General features: G+C 50.0%; 1 protein-coding gene across 6 annotated transcripts in view; it reads left to right on the forward strand.

Moving 5' to 3' along the window:
• Window positions 1–20,521, forward strand: part of ARHGEF3 (Rho guanine nucleotide exchange factor 3) — a 305,070-nt gene that overhangs the window by 261,433 nt on the left and 23,116 nt on the right. For all 6 annotated transcript variants that reach the window (XM_043975605.1, XM_043975606.1, XM_043975608.1 and 3 more), the window contains 3 exons: window positions 415–522; window positions 18,643–18,813; window positions 19,966–20,028. In XM_043975605.1, the coding sequence (XP_043831540.1) occupies window positions 415–522; window positions 18,643–18,813; window positions 19,966–20,028 (342 nt within the window). The remainder of the gene's footprint in view (window positions 1–414; window positions 523–18,642; window positions 18,814–19,965; window positions 20,029–20,521) is intronic.

Genomic DNA, 20,521 nt, shown 5'->3' on the forward strand with positions numbered 1-20,521 from the left:
TTTTCTTTTGGTGTCTTCAGGGAGAAAAAGGCAAGTTCTTTAAAAAATAAAACACCAGCAAGGACTGCATGAGAATAACCTCAGGGGTGGGGACAACAAGGTCATTGTCTGTTTGGGGGGATGGTGTATAAGTGGGAGCCTCAGGATCCAAGCTGTTGGCTGTGTGGGGAGCCTCGAGGCAGTGTGCCCCTGTTCAGCCTGCCACCAACCAGTGGTGTACATCCTCACTGCCCTCTGTCCTTCCCTCCTCTGCCGAGTACAGGTGAGCGAGCAGCTCCGGTCCCTGTGGGCAGGAGCATTTCTGCTGCATAGCAGATGTGCCTGTGGTCTGGGACAGGCAGATGGGCAGCAGCAAATGGTCGTATGATGTCAGGAGCTGCAAAGTGACCTTTCTCATTTGATCGAAATCCACAGGAGCCGAGTAACAAGCGGGTCAAGCCCCTGTCCAGAGTCACATCGCTGGCGAACCTCATCCCTCCGGTGAAGGCCACCCCACTAAAGCGGTTCAGTCAGACCCTGCAGGTAAGGAGTGGCCCGCCAAGCAATATGCTCAATGCTTTACAAATATTATCTCATTTGATCTTCATTTTACAGCTAAAGAAACTGAGGCAGACAGAGATTAGGTGACTTGCTCAGGATCACACAGTTAGTTATTATCTGAGGCAGGATTTGAACTCAGGTCTTCCCCACTCCAAGTTCAAGGTTCTGTCCACTGCACCCATTAAACTCTTATATTTTGGTTTCACATATGTCAGTTGATCCTCACTGTGCCTCAGTGAAATGGTTAATCTGAGTGTTATCACCCCAGTTTTACAGATGAGGAAATAGAGGCTCAGGGAATCAAATGACTTGACCAACTAGTGTCAACTAGTAGGGTTTAAATCCAGTTTTTCTTGGCTCCAAGTTCAGCCTTCTACGCTCTTCCACTAGCTAGGGAACGGATTTAAAAAAAATCCTTTGATAGTGAAGTGTTTCCATGCAGCTACCCATAGGATACCTGTCACAGCAGTTTTAGGAGGAAGCACTTGCCTTGTTTCCCTCTACCCTGAATCTCCAGACTCACAATCCCCTTAATAACGCTTCATCTCAGGGCGCCCCTTGAAGGATCAAAGGGCTGTCCTGCAGAGGTAGCAGGGCAGTAAAGATGCGCTCATCTTTTAAGCATGTCTTCAAAGAAAGTCGGACTTTGCTAGAGCCCGTGCCCAAGTACCTATTTATTTATGAACATCCTTTTTCTTGATCAAAGTCCAGGACAAAAGGACGGTGAAATAGACAACTAAAATACATCAGTTCTCTACTATTCACAGTAGGGGGTCTTCTTCGTCCTCTCAGGTTTTCTGCTAATCATCCCGGCACCCCATGATGTTGCTGTGAGGTTTGAACCCTAGAGAAGGCAACTCTATGGACGATGGAGAGATAGAGAGATAGGTGATATCGTTGTTCCGTCGTTTCAGTCGCGTCTGACTCTCCGTGACCCCATTTGGGGTTTTCTTAATATTTGTTTCTTTTTTTCTTTTTCTTTTTTTTTCAGGGCAATGAGGGTTAAGTGACTTGCCCAGGGTCACACAGCTAGTTAAGTATCAAGTGTTTGAGGCTGTATTTGAACTCAGGTCCTCCTGAATCCAAGGCCAGTGCTTTATCCACTGTGCCACCTAGCTGCTCCTGGGGTTTTCTTGGCAAAGTTACTGCATTGATTTGCCATTGCCGTTTCCAGCTCATTTTACAAATGAGGAAACTGAGGCAAACAAGGTGAAGTGACCTGCCCAGGGTCACCCAGCTAGTGTATCTGAGGCCAGAGGTCAGGTCTTCCTGACTCCAGGACTGGTACTCTATTCACTGTGCCACCTAGCTGTCCTAGACAGACAGACAGACAGGGAGAAGGAGGGAGGGAGCATTTACTAAACGCTTACTATATGCCGGGTGTTGTGCTAAATGCTGTACATGCAAATACAACTAGGACCGTCCCTGTTCTCAAGGCACTTAAGTTGCTTCTCAGGCAGCGGCACGGCTTCAAGCTGGTAGCCAGGTAGGGAGGTACAGGTGTGGTTCTGGGGCAAGGCTCTTCCACCCCAGAGCGGTGCCTGAGGTTGAATCCACATGTCGGCAGAGAAGGTGGAAATAATGGGTGGAGCAGAGATGGCATGGTTTGGGGGATGTTATTTTTCGCACTATTTCTTGCGTGATACAGTCTAGGAAGATTTATGATTTAGGGACTCTGTGGAAGTTTCCTTCCTTTCTGGCCTTGGGCCTCTGACGTCTAACCTGTGCCTTAGTTCCTTGAATAAAGCCAGCTGCTTTCAAACTTTCAGACTAGATTTCCAGTCTCACTCCAGGTTAATAAATTCACTCCTAAGGCCTCTTGTACTGTCATCTGTCTTCTTTCAGGCCTGGCTTAGTTTCTTTCAGTCTTTGGGTTTCTGGGTTTACATTAATATAATGTAATGTGAAGCAACTGTTAACTAAAGGAGAAAAAATAAGAACTTTGTAGTCAAATGCTAGGTCCAGCTTGGAATTCATGGTAGAGAGGACACTAGAGCTGGGCAGGCAGGGACTGACGTGGCTTGGGAATAGTTGCAGAGAAAGGGTGGGTGGGATCCTGTGGATTAAAACTTAAGGAAGAAAGCTAGCCCAGAGGAAGTGGTGAAACTTTCCGGAATGAATATTTAAAGATACGAACTGAAACAATTCCAACGAGGAAGAAGAAAGACTGATGTGGATGAACAAGGAGCTCACGGACCAACTGAAATTATACACACACACACACACACACACACACACACACACACACATTTTTTTTGGTGAGGCAATTGGGGTTAAGTGATTTGCCCAGGGTCACACAGCTAATAAGTGTTGAGTGTCTGAGGTCACATTTGAACTCAGGTCCTCCTGAATCCAGGGCCGGTGCTCTATCCACTGTGCCACCTAGCTGCCCCCCAACTGAAATGATAAAGAGAGGTCATTTGGTGTATTGGGGAGAGCATTGAATTTTGAGTGAGGAAAGACCCAAGTTAGACTCTTACTTGTGTCAAAGTGGATGAGGGCTTGACCTCCTTGGGTTTGGGGGAGGTTAATATGAGGGTTAAGATACTAGCAGGACCTTCCTCATGGAGCAGTGGCAAAGATCCAGAGAAAATATGTGTAACATACCATGTAAATATCATCTGTTACTGTCATTATAGAGGCAACTAGTAGATAGAAGACCTGAGTTCAAATCTGAGGAATAGTCACTTATTAGCTCTAAGACCCTGGGCAAGTCATTTAACCCCTATTTGCCTCAGTTTCCTCATTTGTAAAATGGAGACAATAATAGCATCTATGTCACAGGGTTGTTGTAAGGATAAGAGGAGATTATTTATGTAAAGGTCTTTGTAAACATTAAAATACTGTATAAATACTACCTAGCTGTTACAAGATGGAAATAAGGCTAGCTGTGTGACCCTGGGCAAGTCACTTCACCCTGTTTGCCTCAGTTTCCTCAGCTATAAAATGAGCTGGAGGAGAAAATGGCAAACCACTGTAGTATCTCTGTCAAGAGAACCCCAAATGGGGTCATGGAGACTCAGACATGACTGAACAATAATAATTCCTTCATTTGGAGTTCTCTGTACCCATAAAATCACAAGTCTGCAGCATTTCCCCCCCACCCCAAGTAAAAAGGGGCAGGGAGGGGGCAGCTAGGTGGCATAGTGGATAGAGCACCAGCCCTGGATTCAGGAGGACCTGAGTTCAAGTCCGGCCTCAGACACTTAACACTTACTATCTGTGTGACCCTGGGCAAGTCACTTAACCCCAATTGCCTCACTAAAAAAAAAGTGGGGGCAGGGGCAGAAATTCAGAGACTGAATGAGCTGAAGCTGGTGGTAAATGGTCCAAACATCCCCCAAGTGACTTTTTTGATGGACAAAGGCCAACTCACATGAAAATAGGAGGATGGGGGGGCGGGGCGCAGCTAGTTGGCACAGTGGATAGGGCACTGGCCCTGGATTCAGGAAGACCTGAGTTCAAATCCGGCCTCAGACACAACACTTAGTAGCTGTGTGACCCTGGGCAAGTCACTTAACCCTAATTGCCTCACCCCCTCCCCCCAAAAAAATAGGAGGATGGGGGCAGAAGATGAGGAGGTGGCCCTCATGCTCCACTTTTATCTCAGTTGTGTTTTCTCTGTTGAACAATGTGATCTTTGGACTGGGAAGGACAGCTCAGAGATCAAGGGATTTCTAGCCCAGGGGGCCTGGGCAGACAGGTCCTCCCGACCACCAGTCTAAGACAGTGCATCCCGAGGCACTCAACCATGGGGGCCAGACTGACTGAGCCACTCGTGGTCTTGGCCACATCACGGAGGAAAGAGAAAGGGAGGGGAGGTGCTTGAGACCCGGACGGGGCCGAGGGCTATTTACACAAAAGGGAGAGGGGCTTCCCAGTTGTAGGCTTCCACTGGTGGGCTCAGGCTCAGTAATGGAAAGTGCTTCTGGGGCTGCCGTTGCCTTAATGTCTACACTGTTGGGAAAGGAGCAGTGCCCATTGGTTTGTGTCTCCTGCAAATACTGGGTGCCATGCCCTCTAACTTGAAGAAGCCCTTTGTTGCTGTGATCATGGGTGAATTTTTCTTCATTCAGCCAATGGCTATTTGTGGGAAAGGGAGGCTTGTTTCAAAAGCGTTTTTCCAATGACCTGAACTGCTCAAAAATGCAGTAAAGGGGCGGCTAGGTGGCACAGTGGATAAAACACCGGCCCTGGATTCAGGAGGACCAGAGTTCAAAGCCAGCCTCAGACACTTGACACTAACTGTGTGACCCTGGGTAAGTCGCTTAACCCTCACTGCCCTACAAAAACCAACCAAACAAAATAAAAAAATGCAGTAAAGCCCATTACAAAACCTTAATTTGTTTTTTAACGAGGCCGTCCAATCAACCCCCTCATTTTACAGACATGGAGAAGAGTTCAGAGAGTTGAGGTGATTCCTGACAAAACGGTAGAAAATGCCCAGAAAAGGATCGTTTGAAAATTCCGTGTCTCCCCAAAAGTCTTGATGCAGCCTTAGGCTCTGATGCTTATTATTGAATTATTTAAATTGCTGAAGCAAAGCTCAACAAGAGCAGGTATGGCTTCATTAACAGGTCACCCAGCCTAAGTAGGATCCATCCCTTGAGGGCCTGGGTTTTAGCAGAGCATTGATGTCGTGTCCAGAGCGTCTTTGCGAACAGAACCATTGCTTGGGTGTTGTAGAAGGCTGAAGCCTGGACGGGATGGCCTGGAGGGTCTGGGAAATGTTTATGTCGCCTTTTTTGTCACCTGGGCACTTGCAGGAAATTGTCATGCGGGGGAACTTGGCGTCATTTTATATCTGGGGCAAATCGAGCTTATTCCGTTTTTTTAAACCCGCACATGACTTAGGCACCTGTGTATAGTGCATCCCTATGCCTGATTGCAGGAGAGAGAGAAAAGAGAAATCAGAGAGGGTCCCTGGCCCCATAGGATTCACGTTGTAGCTCAACTTTGGAGACTTTGGGGCAGAGCAGCGACGTGACCTGAGCACAGGGAAGATGAGTCCAATAAACGGGTGAAGGATCCATTGGAAGGCAAGTGGAGGCAGAAGACCCTCAGGGTCCTATACAGAGCCAGACGAGACCTCAGAGACCATCAGAGCCCAAACCTCCTGCATCCCCCTCCCCATTTTACAGATCAGGAAACTGAGGCCAGTGGAGGGGAAGAAACTTGTCCAAGGCCACGCGGATTCACATCCAGCTCCTCTGTCCCACATTGCAGGAGCCTCTCCCAGTTGTCTAGGCACATGGTGATGGTCGGGATTAGTCCCCATGGGAATAGAGAGGAAGGGAACGAAGCAAGGTAAACTCCAGATGGGGAACTGACCCAAGGCACCTGGGAGAGAAGGTACCTCTTATTTGGTCAGCAGTGGGAGCCCCTGAGGGTTGTAGGAGAGGGGATCCATCAGGAAGGCCAGGCTGGCCATTGGTTAACCCATTAGCATTTTTTTTCTTTTCTTTTTTTTTTTTTTTGAGGCAATTGGGGTTAAGTGACTTGCCCAGGATCACACAGCTAGGAAGTGTTAAGTGTCTGAGGCTGGATTTGAACTCGGGTACTCCTTACTCCAGGGCCGGTGCTCTATCCACTGCGCCACCTAGCTGCCCCAACCCATTAGCATTTTAAAGCGCCTACTGCAGGACTGGCACCTAGTAGGCACTGGGAACACAAATACCATCAGCAAACTTAAATTAAGCTCCTACTGTGTGCTGGGGTACAGAGACCCCAAAAAGGAGAGGTTCCTGCTTCTAGAAGCTTCTGTCTCATGGAGGGAGACCAGCTCATGTGTAAGTGTAGGGACGGGACCTGTGTTTGTTGGGATAGGGAGCCCTCCCGGGGCAGGTCAGACAGCACAGAAAGTTGCCTCTTGCCTTGAGAGAGGTTGGATGACCTTCCTGGGGTCCCACAGGCAGCTTGTGTCAGAGGGAGGACTCGGACCCCAGCCTTGCAGGCTCCAAGGACAGTTGCTTATCCCCTACCCCACAGTGTCTCTGTCTCATTGACAACAAATCCAAATAGAGCACCGGCTCTGAATTCAGGAGGACCTGAGTTCAAATCTGGCCTCAGACACTTGACACTTACTAGCTGTGTGACCCTGGGCAAGTCACTTAACCCCCATTGTCCCATTAAAAAGAAAAGAAAAGAGAACAAATCTAAGGTAGCTAGGGAGGGGAAGGACATTGGCAGTTGTGTCCGACTCTGTGACCCCATGGACCATAGCAGCAGTCGAGGTGGTCAGGAAAGGCTCTGTGTAGAAGGGGGTGTGAGAGTGGGGGTTCTGTAGGGTGAAGGAAGGAGGGAGCCCATTTCCAGGCAGGCTGGACGGTCACCGATGCAAGGGTGGGGGATGGAGGCTTAGAAGCAGACTGAAGCCAGTGTGGTGGGATCCCAAGTACAAGAGGGAAGTGATGATTAATGAGGACGGAAAGAGGAGTGGCCGCCTTCTGCCTCTCTTCTGTCCTTCCTTAACCTTGGTTCATTCTCTCTTCCTCCTCCTGTTCTTTCCTTGGCCTCTAAGGCTCCTTCAGTAAAATGAGGTGGTGGGACTGGCTGGCTTCTGAGGGTACTGCTGCTCTAGATCGTGGCCCCCGAGGCTTCTGGCATAGCCTCTCTGCAGATTCTCTCTGCCCATTTCTGATGCTTCTTTACCCGTCTCTCCATACATTGTTACCACCTTGGTTCTGGGCCTTCTCTCGTCCTCCAAAGCCCTAGCCCCCATGTCCAGCAACAATATTCCCAACTCTCCTCCAGGCCCAGGCAGGCACCTCCGTCAGTCCAGAGAAGCTAGAGACCCCCGAAGAGGAAAATGCACCTTAGAGGCCAGTGGCCCAAGGTCACCCAGGCAGTGAAGGTTGGAGGCAGGATTTGCATTATAGACCCTTGTCTCTAAGGTGACTCCAAGCTTCTAACCCGGGTGACTTGGAAGATGGTGGTGTCTTCGACAGAAATGGGCATTGTAGGAGGAGGGAAGACTTAGGGCAAGTTTGTGACCCTGGGCAGATGTTCTGAAGAAGGGGCCATTGCTGGGATTGAGCTAAGCAGAGCTGGGAGATTGGAGCTGAATACATTCATTCGGAGTCATAGGATCACAGACCTAGTGCCAGAAGTGGCATCAGAAACACCATCTAATCCAATGCCCAGAGAAGTGGCAGGATTTGAACCCAAGCCCTCAAATTCCCTGGCCAGACTCCTTCCACTCACTGCACCATGAGTCACTTGCATAGATGATCCTTATTTGTTTTGACCAGTCCTCGTCTCAGGTCCATTTCTTTGGCTCTTGGATAGAAGAGCATTCTTCTGCAGCTCAAAAATGCCCTTCGATGCCCATGGTGGTACATTTAAATTTGGTGTGTTTTCCTTAGGCAAGGAAACACATCTGGAGAGGGCTGGGCGTCATTAATCAGTACCGTGATGGCTCACAGTGGTGAACCTGCCTGTGCAGGAGGCCGTGGGCCCCTTTCACAAAGGTGAAACCCAGGCATGTGGGCCATAACAGGCCTTGCTTTTCCCTTGCGGATGGTCTGTCTGCTCAGCTCCGTGCACTCTGGGGCTGCCGCCCCCTCCCACAAAGGCGGCATTGAGGGAAATGGGGGATGGGAAGACCCGCCCGCCCTCCCCTTCCCCGACTCTGGATCCAGAAGGTCTGGATCCTGGAACTGCCAAAGCCTGCCAGGATGCCTCTGTCCCCTTGGGCCCATAAATCCCCTCCTTGGTCTAGTCGCAGGGAAATTTGGCCCAGCTCTGAAAGGAGGCCTGCGTTGGCTGCAGTTGCGTGCAGTGAATTGGGTTGTGGCCAGACGCCTCCTCGAGCCCCACCACAGCTCTGCACAGCTGCTGTTCTCGTCGGAGGCTCAGACTACCGATCCTGTGGCTGCAGTGGAAACCGAGGCTGCCCCAGTTGTGATGACATCACTTAGGCCTTTCTTCTTGGTGTGTGTCTGTGAGACAAACCTGCCTGTCTGGGCCCCGGCCCCATCTCCCAAATCCCGGCCCTTGGTCACGTTCCTCTCCCTGGTGAATAAGCCCGTCTCATTTGGGGATTTCATCACCTGTCATTCATCAGGCTATGGGGAGTGAAATATTGTTATTTGGAATGCTGGCATACCCACGGGAGGTGGCCTATGCTCTTGCAGTCAGGGGCCCTGAGTGTGAATCCTGACTCTGCCCCCTTCCTGAGATGCAGATTAGTATCAGATGCCACCTCTGATGTTTGCTGGCTGTGTGAGTGTGGGCACCAGTCACTTCACTGGCAAAGTCTTCCTGAAGAAGGTAGGATTTGACCCGAAAAAAGCCAGTGGGCAGAGATGGAGAGAGAGGGCATTCTGGGCATGGACGTCAGTGAGGCCCAAGGGCTGGAGGCAGAAAATGGAGAGAGATCTGTGAGGAACAGCCTGAAGACGTGTGTGAGCTCTTGACGGACAGTTGAGGACTTTCACTGGGAATGGCGAGAGAACAATGGAAAGGTAGAAGGACCAGGCAGAGATGGGTTTTAAAGGGTCCGCTCCCTTCACTTTATAGATCAGGAGCTACATGGGAACTAGCAGGTAATAAGAGGAAGATAGTGCAGGGCCCGGGAGCCTTTGTCCTTCCTTTCCCCCAATCTTTCCAAAAGAAGTGACTCATACACCCAAATCACCTACTCCCCGATGTAGTAGTATTCCCGTCCTTGGAGCTCAAGAACCCTATTGCCTCTCCCACCATGCCTACTGTACCTCAGGGTTTGTCTGAGGGGATTTTGCATGAGGCCCTGTACTGCTGAGCCAGTACAGGTGCACTTAGCCCTGTCCTAGGCACGGCAAGAATTGTACGGGGAGACAAAGGCCCACGACTGAGGGATTTCCTATGTAGCTAAGGATACAAGATGTTGGGCAGTTAGGGACTTACCTAACAGGGTAAGTAATTGCCCTGTGCATAAAGCCACTTAATAAATGCTGAATTGCAGCCCAGGATTGTGAGGTAGGAACTGGGAAGAAGTTCTGGAGGGAGTGGGGGGAGGAGACCCCACTGGTCAGGGGCAGCTTCCTAGAGAAGGCAGGACTCTGGCTGGGCCCAGCAGGTGAGTAGGATGTGGCTTGAACCAGGGGTGCTTGGCAAAGCTTTACATCTAATTTGCACGGAGCTCCTCTCAGCAAGTTTCAGCTGAAGTTAGTTTCCTAAAAGTCAGTTCTTTTTTAAGAAAAAGTTTATTTATTTCCCCAAAACAAAACTAGTCACGGAACAGGACAAATCCAAAAAACAAAACAAAAGCAAAACGAGCATGGATTGTTAGTTCTGAGCTTTCTTTTGTTTTCATGGTCTCTAATGGACTCTGAGTCCATTGACCAAAAAAGGATGATGCAGAGACTGGGGAAGGATGTGGGTGGCCCCTACGCTCTGTCCTGGCCTCTCTTCTCTCTATTAGTACCTCACCATCTTACCCCCAAACCCAGCCGTTTTCTGAATATCCTTATTTCTGCAGAGGGGTACCACCATCTTCTTAGGCTCCAAGTCTGGCACCCTCAATGTCCTGATCATAAGAAACATGATAACAAAGTGCCTGAACGTTTGAAAAGCCTTTACATTCATTCTCATCCCACCAACCCTAGGAGGAGAGTCTATTATTACCCTCATTTTACAGATGAGGAAATGGGCAAACTGTTTTTCTAAGTGACTTGCCCAAGATCATATATCTCCTAAGTGTCAGAGGCAGGATTTGAACTCAGGTCTTCCTGCCTCCTGATCCAGCTTTATGCTCACTGTGGTGCTTGACTCCCCCTGCACTCCTCATGCTCTCACTCACCCCGCCCCGCCCCCCCCCAGATACCTCATCACTTCTCCTTTCATAGTAGTTCTAAGATGTGTCCCCTTCTCTCACCTCGACACCTCAGGCCTGTCTATTTCAGTAACTGCCGGTTATCTGCCTGCCTCAAAGCTTTCCCCCACTCCACTCCACCCTCTACTGAGTCACTCCCTACTCAGTGACCCCCTATGTGCCCCGGGGTAAATTATAAGCTCCTCTTCCATTTGGAATCTCAGGCTGCTCCCAGCCTGGCCCTCCCCGCTTCCCCTTCTGAGCTTCTCCACGACTCCCCCTCAATACTCTGCTGGCCTCCGTCCTCACTATTCCTCCTTTATAACTCTCTGTCCCCCATCACTGGGCTTTGGTACTGGCTGTGCCCCCTGCTCAAATGCTCGCCCCCTCCTCACCTCTGCCTAAAATCCATTGTTCCCATCAAAGCTTAGCTCAAGTCCAACCTTCCAGGCCTTTCCTGACCTCCCTAGCTCCAGTGCCCCCCCCCCATCTACTTTGTCTTTACTTCTAGAGTTTGCATAGACTCATGCACGTGTCATCTCCCCCAAGAAAGTGCATATATATGCCCCTTGAGGGCAGGGACTGTCCTTTTTGTGTCATCTCCAGAGCTCTGTGTTGTGCCTGGTACATAGTAGGTGCTTTAAAATGCTTGCTTGTGTAATTCTTAGTCATCTTTTTCACTCCCTTCTTTGAAATGAAGGGATTTTCCATCTAGCCAAGAGAATAGGACATTGAACAGTGAGGGAACAACCAATGGGGTGATCTAATTAAGAGCTCTCTGCGGGTGTGCATTTAACAAATGCTTATTGAATCAGAGAGCTGCCGTGCAGCACCAGACCGTGATATTAATATCAGCATGGCAAAGAGCCCAGGGGCTTTACACCCAGTAGGCACTTAATAAGTGTCCACTTTTTTAAAAAGAAAGGACAAATACTGTACCAGATCAGTTATTTGATAAGCATTAATTAAGCACCTACTATGTGCCAAGTAGTGTGCCAAGCCCTGGATATACAAAGACAGGTAACAGACCATCGCTGCTCTTAAGGAGCTCACACTCTAGTGAGCGAGACAAAGTGCCAGCAGTGGGAAGTCTTGGGGGGGTGGGGAGGCACTGGGATTAAGGGGCTTCCTGTAGAATGTGGGAGGCAGAGGAAGAAGACCTGGGTTCTCCACAATTGCCACTGACTTGCTGTGTGACCTCGGGCAGGAGTCTGCCCCTCTCTGGGCCCCAAGGCCCTGACCTGAACGATGACCAGGTTGGACCAGGTGAAGGCGAAGGGCTTCTCCAGCCCTAGAATGCCAGGGTCTCTTTGCAGAGACCTCTCCTCTTGGCTAGACCATCTTCTACCACCAAGGGAATGTCTCAAAGCTGCTGCCCCAAAAACAGCCTTTGATCAAAATCTCTCTCTCTCTCTCTCTCTCTCTCTCCTGGGTAATAAGGGTTAAGTGACTTGCCCAGGGTCACACAACTAGTAAGTGTCAATTGTCTGAGGCCATATTCGAACTCAGATCCTCCTGAATCCAGGGCTGGTGCTTTATCCACTGTGCCACCAAGATGCCCCGCCCCCCCATTTTAATCTCATTTGCTATTGAATGGAGTATTTATTTTATTCAGCCTTTCTTCCGGAGACTCTTCCCAGGTTGCAGGAAGCAGCTAGGTTAGGGAGTATAGTGGATAAGTCCGTGGACTTGGAATCTGGAAAACCTGGGTTCAGATCTTGCTTCTGACACTTTCTAGCCGTGTGACCCTGGGCAAGTCACTTAACTGCTGTCTGCCTCCATTTCCTCTAGAGAGTTGAACTCAAGCTCTGAGGTCCCTTCAGGCTCTACGTCTGCAGTCTTGGGAGCCCATGAGGTCTGTGTCTTTCTAGATGCCCCCTTGCACGGGCCTTTCCAAACCTTTGATTCTGATGAGTCAGACGTTAATCCCCACAGCTGTCTCTCACCATTTGTATTGATTAGTGTTGTTTAGACCACCTGACATGACCATTTTTGTGCCATCCTCTGTTGCTTCTGCTCTGTGCCAGACCCCGTTCTAGGCATTGTGGGGGGAAGGTAGAGATGAACAGTCACTGAATCAAGAGTCAGACCTGATGGGACCTTAGACACCCCCTCGTCTCGCCCCTTCATTTGGCAGATGAGAATACTGACGTTCAGAGAGCAGCGTCCTGGGACTAGGAGCTCCTAGGAGCTCCTTTAGCCATCACCCCTCTGTGAGTCCCAGAGAAGGGAAGGACTTGTCCAAGGTAACAGAGCAAGTGCATAGCCAACGACAGACTTGAACCCACATGTTCTGACACCAGATTGGGGGGGGGGGCCCTTCCTTCCATCTGGCTCCTAAGTCAGTACTCTTGATTGCATCACACTGACCCTGTAAGATTGAGGCAGCTCAAAGGAAAGGATTGTGCTCTCCCTTTCTTGGGATGTTTGGGGTGGATGGTGAAATTCCAGGAATGGGGTAAGGTTGGAGATGAGCCTTGAAACTCTGGACAGGCAGGGGTGGGAGGGAGGGAAGATGTGGAAATGGGAAGCTGGGGATGGGATCCCATAGCCCCGTCTAGCTGGAGCATCAGAAGAAATCCATAAAGGTACATTGGAGCTTGCTGGCCAGTGACCTTGAAGGTCATGCTCAACAATCGGGACTTGACCGTATGTCCAGGAGCAGTGCCGAGCAGCTGCAGGAGCCAAGCATGAAGGCAACTGCACACCCCTATGGAAGGGCCGCTGTTGGAAGGGCCAAGGCTGGCAGGGATTGCTTTTGTTCAGGAGTTCTGACACGCAGTAGGTGACTGCACCAATACACCAAGCCTCCAGAGAGCAAAGGAGCGCTGGGCTGCCTAGGCAGGGGAGAACTGGCTCGGGTCTCAAACACTAAGCGGGTCAATACTTCCATGCCACATAGTCAGTAATGAGATCAGGACCATGAGTGACTGCTGCACTGGCCTGGGCAAGATAGGAAGACCTAATCTCCCCACCCCCATTCTTCCACCAAAAAAATTATTAACTCACTTTTTTGAGGAAGTGATATGTTCAAGTCTGCCCTCAGGCACTTATTAGCTGGGTGACCTTGGGCAAGTCACTTCACCCTGTTTGTCTCAATTTCCTCCTCTGTGAAAGGAGCTGGAGAAGCCAACCACTTCAAACCCAAATGGGGTCACAAAGGGTTGAATGTGACTGAAACGGATGCTAAATAGAGGTTTCACTTATCTTTTCAGTTTCCTGTTCTGTTTTATGTGACATATAGACTCACATTTTCCCTCTGCCCCTACAACTTTGAAGGACAAATAAATAGGCTTTTTTCCCCTTCCACAGTATTTTTCCCTGGTGGGCTGCATGAAGTGGCAGAATTATAAGGCACTCCAAAGGCTTGGTCAGAGTAGCTAAAAGTTAACTGTAGCCTTGTATCTACACATATGAGTCATAGTTACCTGTCCTCATCAAGCCTTCAGAAGGTCTTGTCATGGAGACTCTTGGGTGCTGGCTACACCCACCATGATTCCTTGTTCCACTTTGAGCCCCCAAATGGTTTGGGGTACTCTTTGTAATCTCCTGAAAGGGGTCAGAGCTGAGGAAGACTGGCAAGGAAATAATGTGAGTGCAAAGAATTTCTCTGGGGCAAGTTTTTATAAATGGAATATCCCATACAAGGTTGTAGCTAGTCTCCACAGATGTGAATCGAGATAAAAATTCACCACATGTGTAATAAGTACCTTCTATGCTCTAGACTCTATGCCATGTCCTAGGGACGTGAAGACAAAATAGACCTTTCCCTCAGGAAGCTTACTATCTATTGGGGGATGGGAGCAAGAACCCAACATGAACTCAGATTAGTAAATTAGTACATGAAAAATAATAAAAAGTGGTATAAGAAGGAAAATGAATTAAAATCAAAAGGCTGCCTAATAGGCAAATTGGCACCTGGGCTTTATCTTGAAGGAAACAAGGGCTTCTGAGAGAGAGAGAGAGAGAGAGAGAGAGAGAGAGAGAGAGAGAGAGAGAGAAGAGGAGAGATGGGCCTTCTAGACCAGATCACCTGTGTCTAGCCATAGAAGCTGAAAATGGACCCACTTGGGTTAATTTGGCTGAAATGGAAGGGAGGCGCGGGAAATCAAATTGGAAGATCAGATGGGAACCAGATATTAGAAAGAACCTGAAGTGATTAGATGAGGAGTTTGTATTTTGCAGGGTTTCTTAACCTGGGGTACGCAGACTCCTTGAGGGATCCATGAACGTGGAAGGGAGGGAATTACATCCTCATTTTCACTGACCTCTAACTGAGATTTAGCACTTCCTTTGGTTATTTAAAGATGTTACTCCAAGAAGAGCTCAGTGGCGTTCACCTGCCTAACAAAAGGGAGGGGTCTTTGATGCCAGAAAGGTGAACAATGCTTATCTTTGAGACAGGAAGGAGACAGGTGGTTTCTGAAGGAAAAGGGGGACCTCACAGACTCAAAGCCAGAAGGAACCTTGGTGGCCACGTGGTCTGGAAGGCCCAGGTTCAAATCTCCTGTGGGACTTTGGGCAAGTCACTTAATGTCTTTGATAAGAGCATAACCATCAGGTCGGATTCCTTAGTGCTCCCGTCTTTGTAAGCTCTGCTTTTCTGTCCTTTTCTGTCTGAATAGAGTGAAATTCTCACGAGAGAGGAAATTTCATTTTCCTCATTGGAAGACATTGAGGGGTTTGGACTTGGACAACTCTCCCAGCTCTGGGTGTGTGGTCCTGTGGTCCCTTAATTTGGACACAGAAGTGAAGGTCAATAGTGGCAGAGCCCAGCTTCAAACCAGACCACCTCTCTGTTAGGAGCATGCCTCTTCTTTCCAGGGTCACACAAGCACAGCCAACAGACCCCACAGCTAAGAACGGGCTAATGGTTCCATTCTGTGCTCTTCTCGGCCAAGTTGCCGTGTCTGTCTGCACATTTCCCATTTTTCCCATTTGATGGACATTTCAGCCCCCACCTGACGTCTCTTATCCATTTACTATCACCTGGCGTGTGCTTGGGCACACATGGTTGTCACCATCTGCACCATCCCTGAAGATTGCAACTAAGTTGTTTTTTAGATGTTGCCAATTAAGGCACTGGCTTGTTTTCACTCTCTGGCTCATTGGCCAGATCAGCCTCACTCATGCAGTCTTATGATGGCCCTGAGGGGCAACACTCAGGAGCCACACAGTCGTGGGTTTGACTCAGGGCCATCTGACCCTTTTCTCAGATGTGTATGGTGGGGGCAGCTAGGTGGCGTAGTGGATAAAGCACCAGCCCTGGGTTCAGGAGGACCTGAGTTCAAATCTGGCCTCAGACACTTGACACTTACTAGCTGTGTGACCCTGGGCAAGTCACTTAACCCTCATTGCCCCTCCCCCCCCCAAAAAAAGACGTATATGGTACTCCACGGTTGGCCCCTCCTGCTGAGGCTGAAAGTTGTACTCCCCCCTCCCAAGAGCAGACTTCCCAGGATTTGCCAGCCTCCATCCCTGCTCTCTCACTAGTCCCAGTCTTGACCAGCAATAGAAATCGACAAAATGCCTCCCTGAGGCTTGAGCATCCATTCTCTGACGGAGAGTCAGAGGGAAGGCGATTGATCGGAGTGGGCCCCTGAGTAGCCTGGCCAAGCTAGGGGCCTCAGCCTCAAAGAAAAGAAGCCACTTGTTCAGAGGGTGGGAATGGAAAAGGGCTGGTGCTTAATTTTAGCAAGTGAAAGTGTTATTTCAAATCTGCTTCTTCGCTCTTTCCTTTCCCCCACCTCCACTCCCCCAAAGGCCCCCTCACTGCCCTAGAAACGAAAACTCTAGAGTTGCTGTGTGACTCAGTGCACTTCCTGTTATCTCTCTTGTGCATGTGGTGAGATGCTCCCACCAGGTGGGTGACACGTGTTGGCAGGGTGGCCTGTGGCCATTCCTCTTTTCTCGCTTCTCTGTGCCCTTTCCCCACAACCTCCAGGAACCTCGGCCAGTGTGAGGCCGGCTTTGCCAGGAACAGTTGCTTAACCTCGGATAGTTCGGGCCAAAGCAGCCTCTGTGGATTGACTGATGGTGCTTGAGATGTTAAAACCGTAAAATGTTGGGACTAAAAGGGACCGTAACCATTGTCCACTCTGGCCTTGCCATTTTACAGATGAAGGGACTGAGACCTGGAGATGCAGCCGGCTTTCGTGTGGGTCAGCATTTGCCCCCGGGGTTGGCTCCCTGTTTTGAGAAGGTCGCTGGGCATCCTTATAGAGGTCACAGAATGTCTCAAGTGTTTTTGGAGTTGGAGATGACCCAAGTCACCGTCTGGTCCAGCTCACACCCGAACAGAGGCCCCTCTGCCACATTCCTGGCCAGAAGCATCCTCATGGTCTGCTGGAAGGTGTCGTGGAGAGAGCAGTGGCTCGGGGCAGAAGCCGTGAGCTTGGAGCCCTTGCGCCATCCACTCTCGCCTCTGGCTAGACTGGCCTCTGGGAGCTCCCTGTGCCGGACCCTCCGTTTCCCATCTCCACACCTTTGCTAGAAAGTTTTACCTCTCCACCACTGTGCCTTGGAAGCCCTGGGACCCTCTGAGGTCATCTCAGGCCTCCAGTGGGGATCCTGTCCCCTTTCCCCCTGCTTGTCATTGCTCTGCTCTCTCCCTCCTCTCTCCCTCTCCATCTGCTCAGGAGAACGTACGCTCTTTGGGGACGAGGACTGTTTGTCATTTCTCGCTGGGTCCCCAGCTCTGTTACAACATCCTTAACAGTGATTGCTGGCCCAGGTCTCCTGGATAGTCGACAGTGCTGCCAACAAAGACGCTGGTGTCCGTATGGAGGTGACCGGCGGGTAAAGCACAGGGATGGCACTGATCTCCAAAGCCAACACCCATTTCAAGGCTGCTCAAATGCCTCATTAATGCCGATGACCCTTTGAGAGCAGCCTTGGTGTCAACAGAGGGTCCTCAGACCTCTGGGACCCACTAATCAGCACAGGTCATATTGAATGGCCTTGACTCATGAGGGAGAACTTATTTCCTGGGAGCGAGTCCTGGCTGGTCCCTCAGTCCATCCATCAGCTCCCCTCAGCCCCTGCTACAGCCAGGATGGTGCCATGGATTCCAGGCGTAGGCTGGGGTGCCATGATTCAGTGCAGGCAGTGGGTCCATAGCCCAGCGCATGGCAGAGGTGGCACAGGGACCAATTGTCCCCAGGGCCTGTTACATAGGAGGCCCTCGATGAGTGCCTGCTCATGGATTGCTCTCCTGGCTAGTGATCTGCAGATGAGGGGGGCAAAGGGGGGAGGGGCGCCGTTTCTGTTCACAAGGAAGTCTTAGGCTCCGGGTCTGCCTCCTGTCCCCTCTACAACAGAAGATAAAGCAGTGGCCAGCCAGGCACAACTTATAATCTGTTGGGCTTTGCTTTTACTTTTCATTTTTTAATGAACCTTTTTTCCAGCTTAAAAGTATTTTTAGCATAAATTAACTTTTCTTACAAGAACCTTCCTATGTGAGACACATACTGCAAGCAACATCCTGTCCCACTCTACAGATGAGGAAATTGAGGCTCAGCAAGGCCAAGGGACTGGCTCATGGCCATAGGAGCGCAGGGTCCCGGAGCCAGGACTCCGAGCCCTCCCATCCTCCCCCCAAAACTCCACCACCCTCGTAACAGACACGGATAATCAGGCATAACTGTGTCCCACACTGGCCACAGATTGGAGCCTCATTCAGTATATTTAGCCCCACTGCCTGACCAGACTGAAGGTGCCAGCGAGGCCCAAGGGTCAGAAATCGCGACAGGCGGCGGTGTGACGGAAAGACTGTGGCCTCTCGTGCCTCCCGGTCACCCGGCCTTGCCAAGCCTCAGATTCCGCATTGTTGAAAAAGTGCTCTGGAGGTCTTTGGACTCGACGTTCAGTAACCCCGTTCTCTGTACAGTCCTCTCCTCTCCAGTCCTCCGCTGGCCTCTAGACTTTGAAGGGAGGCAGAGCAGGGCTGAACCCCGAAGAGCTGAGTGTCTGTGGGCCTGAGGCCCCCTGGCGCATCCCATACCCTCAGGGTGAGAGGATGATGTACCTACTGCGCCTTATTGTAGGCTCTGTCCCTTGGCGTTGGTGTCTGGGATGGAAGGTTGGCTGCCTTCTCTATCGTGAGCTCTAGGATTCCTCAGATGACCTGTGACCCAGCGTCCAGAGTGTGTGGGGGGTTCATCTCGCTCTCGTATCTCTGGGCCCACCTGTGACCCAGCATCTGGAGTGTGTGTGGGGGTTCGTCTCACTCTCGTATCTCTGGACCCACCTGTGACCTGCCAGGTGTCCGGACCGATGACAGTAACAGTTTTGTGTTTTTGTCATTTTAGCGTTCAATCAGCTTCCGCAGCGACAGTCGCCCTGACATCCTGGCCCCACGACCCTGGTCCAGAAATGCGGCTCCCGCAAGCACCAAGCGAAGGGACAGCAAGCTGTGGAGTGAGACCTTTGATGTGTGTGTCAACCAGATGCTCACCTCCAAAGAGATCAAACGCCAAGAGGTAGGATCTTAAGCCCCAGTTGATCAGTGTGATCAGTCAAGTGGAATTGATCCCTGTCAGGAGGGAGAGGTTTCTGCCCCAGGCTCGCATCCTGGCCCTGACCCTAGGTGCTCTCTCCAGTTCTTCATCCTGAACTGGGATAGATCAGAAGGAAGCTGGCCATTCGAGGAAACAGATATGTAAAAATCTGAACTTTCCCCACACAAGTAAAAATGTGAGCCACAGGCTGCTTGCATTGCTGATTTTTTTTTTTTTAAGAACACTATTGTGGATAGAGCACCAGCCCTGGAGTCAGGAGTACCTGAGTTCAAATCTGGCCTCAGACACTTAACACTTACTAATTGTGTGACCCTGGGCAAGTCACTTAACCCCAATTGCCTCACTAAACAAACAAACAAACAAACAAACAAACAAAAACAAAGAACACTATTAGATTCATTTAAATGGTGTGCTCCCCAAGTGCATTTAAAATTATTTTTTAGAAATGTGATTATCAGGGAGCACATGTATGTCATAAAGTAAAGAAATATCAGCACAGGGTAGGGAGAGGGTATAAAAAAGGGAAGAGGACCTGGGTTCAAATCTTACCACCCAGGGTATGTTTCAGAAGGAAAACTTGAACACAAGCCTCTCTGACTCTACCCATTGAGTTGCACTGCCCTGTTGTCAATGGAAACCATTCTCTTCTGAAGTCTGTGTAGTTTCCCTAAGGGCTAGAGGTGGAAAGGGAATGAGCATTTATTAAGTACCTACTTACTATGTGTCTCTAAGTGCTGGGAGTACAGAGAACGGCAAAAAGACAGTCCCTGACCTCAGGGGATTTGTGGTCTGATGGGGGAGACCACAGGCAAAGAACTGTGTATGGACCAGGCTGATATGCAGGATGAAGTGAGAGAATCAGCAAAGTGCCAGCCTTGGGGGCCGGCAAGGGTTTAGCTGGCAAGCAGAGAAGCCAAAAGGTAGAGCGGGGGAGGGAGAGTGTCCCAGGCCTCGGGGCAGCCGGGGAAGATGCCCCCCCCCATCAGAATCGGGCACTTGATTTGGAATCAGAGCCTGGGCAGAAGCCAGGGGTCCTGACCCCCATCCAGGCTGTTGGATTTAGGAAGACAGATGAAAGGAAAGCCCATGCGGTTCCCTTTTATTTTCTCCCAGGCGATATTCGAGCTTTCCCAAGGAGAAGAAGACTTGATCGAAGACTTGAAATTAGCAAAAAAGGTAATTGTTTAGAAAAATGGAAATCTCTGGGCGGCTTCACATGGGCTTGGTTTTTTCTCACCTCTGAAGGGAGGGATGCTGAGACAGATCTGAGAGCACTTCACCTAAAGAGCAGAGGGGCCCCTCTGGCTCAGACCCAGGGCTTGCGGAACCGCTGAAAACAAGACAGAAAAAGAGCTCCGAGGGGCCCTCTGTGCTGAATCCACGGGAGAACGGGGGCTCTCTGTCTCCATATCTCCGGCAGGGGCCAGAGGGAAATCTGGCTGAATTCTACAACTCTCTGTAGCCATATGGCTCAGAACCATGCAGGGCGTAGTAAACAGATAGATGGAGAGACAGACAGACAGGAGATGAGGGAATGGATAGATGGATGGATGGGCGAATAGTAGAAAGATGGATGAGTGCATGCATGGGTAGATAAACAAATGGATAGTGGATAGATAGAAAGAAGAATGGATAGAGCATGAGTGGATGGGTAATAGTGCATGGATGA

This window comes from Dromiciops gliroides, chromosome 1, assembly GCF_019393635.1.
Source record: "Dromiciops gliroides isolate mDroGli1 chromosome 1, mDroGli1.pri, whole genome shotgun sequence".
Taxonomy (NCBI): Eukaryota; Metazoa; Chordata; class Mammalia; order Microbiotheria; family Microbiotheriidae; genus Dromiciops; species Dromiciops gliroides.